Consider the following 11,179-nt stretch of genomic DNA (forward strand, 5'->3'; position numbering starts at 1 on the left):
CGGAACGAGATGTCATCTTAAGTAGTAATGTTGTGAATATTATATATATATATTATTATTATAATTTACTATCATGAAATCGACAGTAAACCTTCAATAGAAACGTCAAATTAAATATATATTAATTACTATTTTCTTCTTCTGCACTGAGGTAAGCGCCTCTCTGGCTCTCGCACCTGATTGGCCGCTGGGCCGGAAGTAAACATCATGTGACCTCGGGCAATCAGCTGACCCTCCGTAGACATCTTTGAGAGTCACGACTGCGGCGATTAATTCAAAGCTCTTCCTCTGAGACTCTCCGGTAAATAAAGCTCCGACAAAAACTCACATTACTCGATTCTATTCGCACGTTCGTAGACGATGCTCCCCTGTGTGTGTGTGCGGGTGCGTTTGATTCGTGTGTCATTCGGTGTTTTCCTCTTGTGTGGCAGGACCCGGGCGGATCTTCTTGACAACTGCAGCCATGGCGCTCAGCGATGCCGACGTTCAGAAGCAGGTAACGAAGCGACTTCACCTTCAGCACGACACGATTCAAACGTCCACATCCGACTAGCGGGTGAAACGCAGCACGCGCCGGGTTTCCTCTTGTCATCACGCGGGCTCAGTGTTTCCACCGGCGGCCGTTTTCATTGAAAACGAGCGTCTGTGCAGGAGGATGACATTGACAGCGTAAGCTAGCACCGAACCAAACACGAGCCACTCCACCAGTTTAGCTGCTGGTTTTTAGAAATGAGAAATAAAGTGGTGGTGGAAATAAGAAGCCATTTTGTGTCCAGTGTTGTGTGGAGGTTGTAGCTGGGACGTGGAGGCTCATATTTCCACCTGATCACATGATGAACACATGTCAGGGGCCTGATGAGGAACTGGGGTGAGCTTCAGGCAGAGGGAAACAAAACTACACAAGCTAATGTAAAACTACACGAGCTACTGTGAAGCTAAATAGGCTAATTATCTGCTTCATTCTGGGGTTTACAAGTCATACATGTGTGAAAGTAAACCAGCGGAACTATTTCTCATCGGGGTGTGAGAAACTGCATCAGTCACTTCACAGCAACACAACAAAACTCTGCTTTCATTATGAGGAAAGCTGCCATCCAGTGTGTCAACAGGACACAATGTACAACAGGACACAACATACAACAGGACACAACATGCAACATACAACCGGACACAACGTACAACAGGACACAACATGCAACAGGACACATCATGCAACAGGACACATCATGCAACAGGACACATCATGCAACAGGACACATCATGCAACAGGACACAACATGCAACCTGCAACAGGACACAACCTGCAACAGGACACAACGTGCAACAGGACACAACGTGCAACCGGACACAACGTACAACATACAACCGGACACAACATACAGCATGCAACAGGACACAACGTGCAACAGGACACAACATACAACCGGACACAACAACAGCATGCAACAGGACACAACATGCAACAGGACACAACATGCAACATACAACATACAACCGGACACAACATACAACATACAACAGGACACAACACACAACACACAACATACAACCGGACACAACATGCAACACACAACATACAACCGGACACAACACACAACAGGACACAACATTCATGAACTCATATTATATTTCAAAGTCCTCCGTCTACCTGGAGGAAAAATATATTCTGTGTTTGTAAAGTTTTATTCATTCAGTTTATTTCAGTCCATACAATCAAGTCATTCGACATAACTATTATATTTAATAATTATTTTCATTTTAAAGTTATTTATTTTTAAGGCTCCTGAGTGAAGGATGTGGTAGTTTTCACTCTAAACAGTAAAACATTTTACAAATCAATTGTCACTGAGTTTGCACAATGCATAAGTATTATATTAATATTTGTTTAACTTTTGTATTGCTATTGATGAAAATAGTGTGTGTATATATATATATACACACACACACACATACATACACTCACCGGTGGAAATGACATTTGACCTTGCTCGGTTTGTCCAATGTGACCCAAAACTGACATTTTTTGCTAACTGATTAACTGAGATTTCTGCTACGTTCATATTGTGTGTTTCACAAAAAGAAAAACCGATGGAATTTTCAGCCTTTATTTTATTATTTATCTATTTGTTGCTCATTGGATTATATTTTTAAGTAGGTAAAAGCCTCGTCTGAAATCAAAAAAACAGTTTTTGGCTCATTTGTTTTGACCCATGAGCAGCAAGTAGAAATAGTTTTGTCTCGAGATATAAAATATAATTTACTTATAATAAAACTTCACGATTCAACATAATCCCTGCGGGCACTTTCAAAATAAAGTTAATCCATTAAAGAAAATGAATTGGTTCGTCCACTGAGAGTTGGTGGTTCGATCCCCGGCTCCTCCAATCCATTTGAACTGAACCTCAAATTGCTGTGCCTGCAGTGTGTGAATGGTCACTGGTGTATGATATAAAAATTAACCATTTACAGCTTCAGTTTGAGGAAGTCAAATAACAATTTGGGAAGTGGGTTCTTTTTTTTATTGTGAAACATCCAGAATATTTTTTTTCACCCAGATCGTCCGAAGAGTCTTTGGTGATCCTGGAAAAACCCTGCTGTGGTTTGGAATGTGTCACAGGAGGCAGATTCAGAGGCTAAAACCTGACAAATCCTGCTTTGGTGGAAACACATTTAATATATTTTTTAAGTGACTCTTAATGTTTCTCTTGTTTATGTCTCGCAGATCAAGCACATGATGGCCTTCATCGAGCAGGAGGCCAACGAGAAGGCAGAGGAAATTGATGCAAAGGTATAAACACACGTGCACATCAGCTCTAGACATTTTTCATTTGAGGTTTTAGACAGTTTTATCCCTTTTGTGAATGAGTCAGCAGCGGAGTGACGGGAAAGAATCAGAAGTCACCAGCTCAACTTGAACTGGTCATCGTCAGCACCTTCAGTCCCAGAGGGTGTCTGACTAATCCGTCTCCAATGTTTGGAAAACACGAATAAAACCTATTCACCCCAATCTTTGCACAAGGGTTCATTAAATCCAGGCCTGTAATGTTGCACTTATGTCCTTTCAGAGTTAGAAGTTTATTGTAGCGCCCCCAACTGACCAGGCAGTGTAGAAAGTTGCCAACACACAGAGCCAAATACAGTTACATTTATTTTAAGCTTCAAGAGTATGTTTTTCTTTCTAGCTGCAAAAGATATATATTCATAATAAAATGTTCTTTTGGACCAAAATAAGGTAATGAAATATTATGTATAATAACAACAACACTAAAAGGAACTTTCAGGGTTAACACAATAATTTGATAAATTTATTATACATCATAGTTTATTTTGTTTGTTTGGGTTTTGGGTTGTTAGTTTGGTTAGGAAATAAAAAGACAACGTTTCCTTGTGTTCAGGGAAGCTGGACACTTGATAAACAAATTAACAAAGAAACAAAAAAAATGTGTAGTTCCAGCCGTAGTTATACATATTAACATAGTTGTGACGTATTATAGATCACCAGGCCGTGCAGATGTTTTATGGACACACTTTAATTCTTAATTCTGGTGTTGTAACGGAAGATCCCTGCCGCCTCTGAGTGAACTGTGTCTCCCCCTGCAGGCGGAAGAGGAGTTCAACATCGAGAAGGGCCGTCTGGTCCAAACTCAGAGGCTGAAGATAATGGAGTACTACGAGAAGAAAGAGAAGCAAATCGAGCAGCAGAAGAAAATGTGAGTCATGACGAGACCTCACAGGACACAGCGAGTCCTGCCTTCCGTTTTCAGAACAAAGAAATGACTGTGTGATGCCAAGTTCCTGTGATTTTATTTATTTGGCTTATCCCACAATGACTCTTTTGTGTCTCCTGGGTTTTCACAGCAACAAGCATAGCTCCCTTAGTAATCTAAACAGAGTGTTTTATCTGTCAACATTACAGTCAAATGTCCAACCTGATGAACCAGGCTCGCCTGAAGGTCCTGAAGGCCCGAGATGACATGATCTCCGTAAGACGCTGAACACCATCCTGTTGATGTGCTGAAATATTTAATGTACATAAAGGAGCAGGAGAAGGAGATTAATAAATGATTCTGTGTAAATGATGAAACATTTGTGTGTCTGGATCAACAGGAAATGCTGAATGAGGCTCGCCAGCGGCTCGCTAATGTCGCAAAAGACCCGGCGAGGTATCCATCTCTCTTGGATGGATTGATCCTACAGGTTCGTTTGCACTCTCACTTTACATAAAGCATGTGCACTCAGTTACCACTTTATTAGGTACAGCTACCTATAGTGTAACAACCTAATAAAACAGTGCTGCAACAAATCCTGATGTTCGGCTTACGTCGAAACAGTTGCACAGGCTAAGTCAACTTAATGGTGGTTAAATTGTTTGCGTTTTACAGACAGATTTATTTCAATTCTTCCATACTTCAAAGTGTACATGTAACTCCCTCTAAAGCTGTGATGCTCAACCCAGGGGTCCCAAGATATTTACTGGGCATCACCAGATGGTTGTGGAAAAAAATATTTTAATATATTCAAAATAAAATCACATGTTTTAGATTTTTATGAGCATTTTTTTACCTTAAACTTTCTGTACCAGTGATATGATGCTTTAAAATGTATATTATTGCATGTGATTGTCTGATTGTAGTTGTTGTGGGTTGTGGCTCAATAAGTGGAAAGAACCACTCCTCATAACCGTAATGTTCAGAGGAGTGGTAGGGAAGGGAAGATAAATAAAAGGACTGTTGAATATACTGCTTTTGTTTTAGCTATGTGTACCTAACAAACTGGCACCTGAGTGTGTATTATGTATTTATATGATAAGACTGTGTTGACGTCAGAAACTGTTTTATAATCTCTTACACCAGGGATTCTATCAGCTTCTGGAGCCCAAGGTGACGATTCGCTGCCGCAAACAGGACGTGCAGCTGGTACAGGTGAGTGAAGTCAGCGAGTGCACGTTCAGACTCGTCAGGGTAAACATCAAATAAAATAGGTGAGAACTAAAGTATGTCATGACCCCTTTTAACATCTAAATCAGTTTACACGAAGCCTTGTCAGCTGCAAGGATTTGTCTCCTTCTCCCCAAATAACTGTCACTGCCCAGTGAATCAAAATGAATCACATTAAGACAAAAATATCCGTGAAAAGCTCCTCGGTGGCTTTGCTGCTTTTGATAGGAACACGCTAATTACGTGGGCACTGAGGAAACGGCTGCAGGAGCACAGGTGCTGCGGCATGTAGCATGTATGACGGGTCGGGTCGCGGGTCGTATGATAACGGGTCCGGGCAGGTACCAGGTTTTACTTGGAGGTAATTGCGGATAACGGGTCAAGCTAGGTACAGAGCTTTGCAATGTGATTTAAAATGTCATAGGTGCATGTAATAAGACATATTAGCAGAGGAAATTGATTCTTTAGTGTGTGAGATGAGTATAAATGAGATTTCCCTGTGACTCTTCTCTCAGGCGTCCATCCAGAGGAACATTCCCATCTATAAAGCAGGCGTGAAGAGCAACCTGGAGACCCGCATCGACCAGGACAACTTCCTCTCCCCAGACATGTGAGCACCGTCACACTGGAAACTTAAATCAAACCTCGCACGGGGAAAAATTGCTCCGCAATGTTTTTAGCATCTTTTTTTAAATGTTGACGTCTCCGGATGTGATGTTTCTCCTCTCGCAGCTCTGGAGGGATTGAGATCTATAACAGCAACGGGAAGATCAAGGTGGCCAACACTCTGGAGAGCAGACTGGACCTCATGGCTCAGCAGGTAAGAAACAGAGATGGCTCATATTCAATCCTCCTTTTTATCCCTGTGTAAATATGCCTCGAACATTTTTTTTATTTATCTATCAGCATATTAAATAGTGTCTTGGTTTTGTCTTTGACAGGTTTTTTATGTCTAAACTATTTACATGTCCTATGTATTTTGCCGCTCGTCTCTTGAGTACATTAATAAATAAATAAATCAACCAGCAGCAGCAAACAACACCTGACGTGGTTAAATATTGTCTCCGCTTAAAGTGATGTATAACAAACAAGGAATTTAGAGCTCACACATCCTCCAAGTCCAAACAGGTCCCTTGTATTTGATCAGCTCCACCAAATTACACACTCATACATATCCGTCACCCAAATATGCCTGGTTTCCCAAGATCCATGAACCCTTTGGTGAAGAGTTTGAGAGAAAACACAACATCCTTGGTGAAAGTAAAATGTCACATTCCTGTACATGTACTGTTCAGCTGGAGACGGTCGACAAGCTGTCATCTGGTGAATCAACTCTAAATGGTTTGGTCACATTCACTCGTAGTTTCATAGTTTTCAACTGTCCCTTCATTCATTCGATGACATCAGGTGTGTTAATGATTTTACTCCACATTTAGTTTAATTCTTTCTCCAGTCTGTCCTGGTTCAATGAAGCAGAGCGGACTTTAAGGTCAACAGACGTTTAATGGTCTGAAATTGAATTACCATTTAAAATAAACCAAGCGAAGCACTGAACAAACAGCGCCACTAACAAAGGTTAGTGGCGCTCTCACGTTACCAGAACCGTAAACTTAACATGTGGGTAAAGTGACATCACTTGCCTCAATGTGGAGATACTGATGTTTTTTTAAATATTTCATGTGTCGTCTTATTAATTTAAAGCTTTGTTTAATTCATATTTCACCCTGTTTACTCTCAGGAGGGGGAAACCTGAGCTCTCTTTTCCAAGTGTGAAGAGTTTTCATCATATTAAAACTAATATTTTACACTTTAGTGCTTAAATACAACTGAAACGAGCGATCAGTGTAGAAACAGAAAAATTCAACTAACTTGATAGTCGATTAATAATTTATGGTTGTTGAATGAATGATTAAAAACATTCCCTTCTTCCAGCGTCTCTGATGTTAGTATTATCATAACAGTCTGATTTCCGTTCTCTTATATAAGAATCAACCGAGCATCTTTGGGTTTTGGACAAAAACAATTTTATTACGTCAATGATGAATGACATTTTTCCTTCTTTTCATCCGGGTCCGGTGTTTTTAATTTCTTCTTTTATCGATCAAGCAGATAATCTGAAGATGAATCCACGATGACCATCATCTCTTTTAGCCTCCTGCTCATACACACGTTTTCTTCTGTGTCCGCAGATGATGCCTGAAGTCCGAGTGGCTCTGTTTGGCGCCAACCCAAACCGCAAGTTCCTGGACTGAGTCGCTGTATCAGAGGAAAACAAAAATCCCCTTTTTATTTCTTATGTTGTCAAATGAAAGACGTCATTCCTCGTGTCTGCGATGCGACGGAATCTCCGACGAAGAAGAGACGCGTTGTTGTTGTGTGATGTGTTGCTGTATTTTTCTGTGCATTAAGGGACGAGATAAACACTGCAACTTAAAATTACAGATGTGCATCATCATCCTCCTCCTCCTCATCCTCGAAGGTACTGCACAGCTGTGATGGTTTACTCCCCCCTCCGAGGGTCTCGGTTTACACTGATGAGTCGGGGATGGCTGGATGTTTTAACAGGTCGCCCTCTAATTGAATCAGGCTTCATGACACGCACACGTCATCTGTGTGTCAGCTCTCCCTCTGTCATTAACCTCTCCCCCACATTACAAGCTGCATGGGGCATTGTGTTGCTAATGGGTGTCTGCTCCAACCAATCACAGAGGCAAAAAAAATGGCGTCCGTGAGACAAACCCCAAGACCGTGCTTGACCTTCCGCAGTTAATTTATTGCCGTTGCATCGACTTGTCTGTTATTCTTCCGTCATGAGTTCAAGGAGTGGGTGCTATCATTCCAGAGCGGGCACTGTATGTATATGAGGTTTCCAGAGTAAATTATACGTATGTGTGGTTGTTGTTTTATCGTTTGTTTTTTGGGATTGTGTCTCAAACTGAAAATGTTAAATTGTGGAAAATGTAAAACATAATAAAATATAAATCATTAGTACCACATGATTGTTTGTGTGTTTTTAAAAAAAAAATAATTTGTGACCTCGCTGCCGAGCCACGTACAGTTTTTACATTTATTTTGTAACACTAGCCATTCATGCTTCATTCATTAGTTTATCACATGGTATTTGTCGGACAAAAATGCTCCAATTATCCGGTTGCTCCGAGTATTTTGCTGACATGCTGACAGCATGATTGTTTGTCTGATTGTAGTTTTGGGTTGTGGCTCAATAAGTGGAAATAACCACTCCTCATAACCGTAATGTTCAGAGGAGTGGTAGGGAAGGGAAGGGAAGATAAATAAAAGGACTGTTGAATATACTGCTTTTGTTTTAGCTATGTGTACCTAACAAACTGGCACCTGAGTGTGTATTATGTATTTATATGATAAGACTGTTGACGTCAGAAACTGTTTTATAATCTCTTACACCAGGGATTCTATCAGCTTCTGGAGCCCAAGGTGACGATTCGCTGCCGCAAACAGGACGTGCAGCTGGTACAGGTGAGTGAAGTCAGCGAGTGCACGTTCAGACTCGTCAGGGTAAACATCAAATAAAATAGGTGAGAACTAAAGTATGTCATGACCCCTTTTAACATCTAAATCAGTTTACACGAAGCCTTGTCAGCTGCAAGGATTTGTCTCCTTCTCCCCAAATAACTGTCACTGCCCAGTGAATCAAAATGAATCACATTAAGACAAAAATAGCCGTGAAAAGCTCCTCGGTGGCTTTGCTGCTTTTGAAAGGAACAAGCTAATTACGTGGGCACTGAGGAAACGGCTGCAGGAGCACAGGTGCTGCGGCATGTAGCATGTATGACGGGTCGGGTCGCGGGTCGTATGATAACGGGTCCGGGCAGGTACCAGGTTTTACTTGGAGGTAATTGCGGATAACGGGTCAAGCTAGGTACAGAGCTTTGCAATGTGATTTAAAATGTCATAGGTGCATGTAATAAGACATATTAGCAGAGGAAATTGATTCTTTAGTGTGTGAGATGAGTATAAATGAGATTTCCCTGTGACTCTTCTCTCAGGCGTCCATCCAGAGGAACATTCCCATCTATAAAGCAGGCGTGAAGAGCAACCTGGAGACCCGCATCGACCAGGACAACTTCCTCTCCCCAGACATGTGAGCACCGTCACACTGGAAACTTAAATCAAACCTCGCACGGGGAAAAATTGCTCCGCAATGTTTTTAGCATCTTTTTTTAAATGTTGACGTCTCCGGATGTGATGTTTCTCCTCTCGCAGCTCTGGAGGGATTGAGATCTATAACAGCAACGGGAAGATCAAGGTGGCCAACACTCTGGAGAGCAGACTGGACCTCATGGCTCAGCAGGTAAGAAACAGAGATGGCTCATATTCAATCCTCCTTTTTATCCCTGTGTAAATATGCCTCGAACATTTTTTTTATTTATCTATCAGCATATTAAATAGTGTCTTGGTTTTGTCTTTGACAGGTTTTTTATGTCTAAACTATTTACATGTCCTATGTATTTTGCCGCTCGCCTCTTGAGTACATTAATAAATAAATAAATCAACCAGCAGCAGCAAACAACACCTGACGTGGTTAAATATTGTCTCCGCTTAAAGTGATGTATAACAAACAAGGAATTTAGAGCTCACACATCCTCCAAGTCCAAACAGGTCCCTTGTATTTGATCAGCTCCACCAAATTACACACTCATACATATCCGTCACCCAAATATGCCTGGTTTCCCAAGATCCATGAACCCTTTGGTGAAGAGTTTGAGAGAAAACACAACATCCTTGGTGAAAGTAAAATGTCACATTCCTGTACATGTACTGTTCAGCTGGAGACGGTCGACAAGCTGTCATCTGGTGAATCAACTCTAAATGGTTTGGTCACATTCACTCGTAGTTTCATAGTTTTCAACTGTCCCTTCATTCATTCGATGACATCAGGTGTGTTAATGATTTTACTCCACATTTAGCTTAATTCTTTCTCCAGTCTGTCCTGGTTCAATGAAGCAGAGCGGACTTTAAGGTCAACAGACGTTTAATGGTCTGAAATTGAATTACCATTTAAAATAAACCAAGCGAAGCACTTAACAAACATCTTCCAGCGTCTCTGATGTTAGTATTATCATAACAGTCTGATTTTCGTTCTCTTATATAAGAATCAACCGAGCATCTTTGGGTTTTGGACAAAAACAATTTGATTACGTCAATGATGAATGACATTTTTCCTTCTTTTCATCCAGGTCCGGTGTTTTTAATTTCTTCTTTTATCGATCAAGCAGATAATCTGAAGATGAATCCACGATGACCATCATCTCTTTTAGCCTCCTGCTCATACACACGTTTTCTTCTGTGTCCGCAGATGATGCCTGAAGTCCGAGTGGCTCTGTTTGGCGCCAACCCAAACCGCAAGTTCCTGGACTGAGTCGCTGTATCAGAGGAAAACAAAAATCCCCCTTTTTATTTCTTATGTTGTCAAATGAAAGACGTCATTCCTCGTGTCTGCGAAGCGACGGAATCTCCGACGAAGAAGAGACGCGTTGTTGTTGTGTGATGTGTTGCTGTATTTTTCTGTGCATTAAGGGACGAGATAAACACTGCAACTTAAAATTACAGATGTGCATCATCATCCTCCTCCTCCTCATCCTCGAAGGTACTGCACAGCTGTGATGGTTTACTCCCCCCTCCGAGGGTCTCGGTTTACACTGATGAGTCGGGGATGGCTGGATGTTTTAACAGGTCGCCCTCTAATTGAATCAGGCTTCATGACACGCACACGTCATCTGTGTGTCAGCTCTCCCTCTGTCATTAACCTCTCCCCCACATTACAAGCTGCATGGGGCATTGTGTTGCTAATGGGTGTCTGCTCCAACCAATCACAGAGGCAAAAAAAATGGCGTCCGTGAGACAAACCCCCAAGACCGTGCTTGACCTTCCGCAGTTAATTTATTGCCGTTGCATCGACTTGTCTGTTATTCTTCCGTCATGAGTTCAAGAGTGGGTGCTATCATTCCAGAGCGGGCACTGTATGTATATGAGGTTTCCAGAGTAAATTATACGTATGTGTGGTTGTTGTTTTATCGTTTGTTTTTTTGGATTGTGTCTCAAACTGAAAATGTTAAATTGTGGAAAATGTAAAACATAATAAAATATAAATCATTAGTACCACATGATTGTTTGTGTGTTTTTTAAAAAATTTTAATTTGTGACCTCGTTGCCGAGCCACGTACAGTTTTTACATTTATTTTGTAACACTGGCCATTCATGCT

The 11,179-nt window shown here is 41.2% G+C and overlaps 2 protein-coding genes across 2 annotated transcripts; both read left to right on the forward strand.

Annotated features, from left to right (window-relative positions):
* The first annotated feature begins 149 nt into the window (after positions 1–149).
* LOC118101309 (V-type proton ATPase subunit E 1) lies at positions 150–7,931 on the forward strand. Its single transcript, XM_035146945.2, has 10 exons — positions 150–301; positions 432–496; positions 2,723–2,788; positions 3,601–3,710; positions 3,917–3,983; positions 4,108–4,197; positions 4,854–4,922; positions 5,453–5,547; positions 5,670–5,757; positions 7,127–7,931. Exons 2-10 carry the CDS (start codon positions 464–466, stop codon positions 7,187–7,189), a joined length of 681 nt encoding a protein of 226 aa, XP_035002836.1. The 5' UTR covers positions 150–301; positions 432–463; the 3' UTR covers positions 7,190–7,931.
* Positions 7,932–8,192: 261 nt separating this feature from the next.
* LOC118101995 (V-type proton ATPase subunit E 1) lies at positions 8,193–11,078 on the forward strand. Its single transcript, XM_035148117.2, has 5 exons — positions 8,193–8,207; positions 8,337–8,432; positions 8,963–9,057; positions 9,180–9,267; positions 10,273–11,078. The coding sequence occupies exons 1-5, from the start codon at positions 8,193–8,195 to the stop codon at positions 10,333–10,335; spliced, it is 357 nt and encodes a 118-aa protein (XP_035004008.1). The 3' UTR covers positions 10,336–11,078.
* The last annotated feature ends 101 nt before the right edge of the window (positions 11,079–11,179 follow it).

This window comes from Hippoglossus stenolepis, chromosome 22 (assembly GCF_022539355.2).
Source record: "Hippoglossus stenolepis isolate QCI-W04-F060 chromosome 22, HSTE1.2, whole genome shotgun sequence".
Lineage (NCBI taxonomy): Eukaryota > Metazoa > Chordata > Actinopteri > Pleuronectiformes > Pleuronectidae > Hippoglossus > Hippoglossus stenolepis.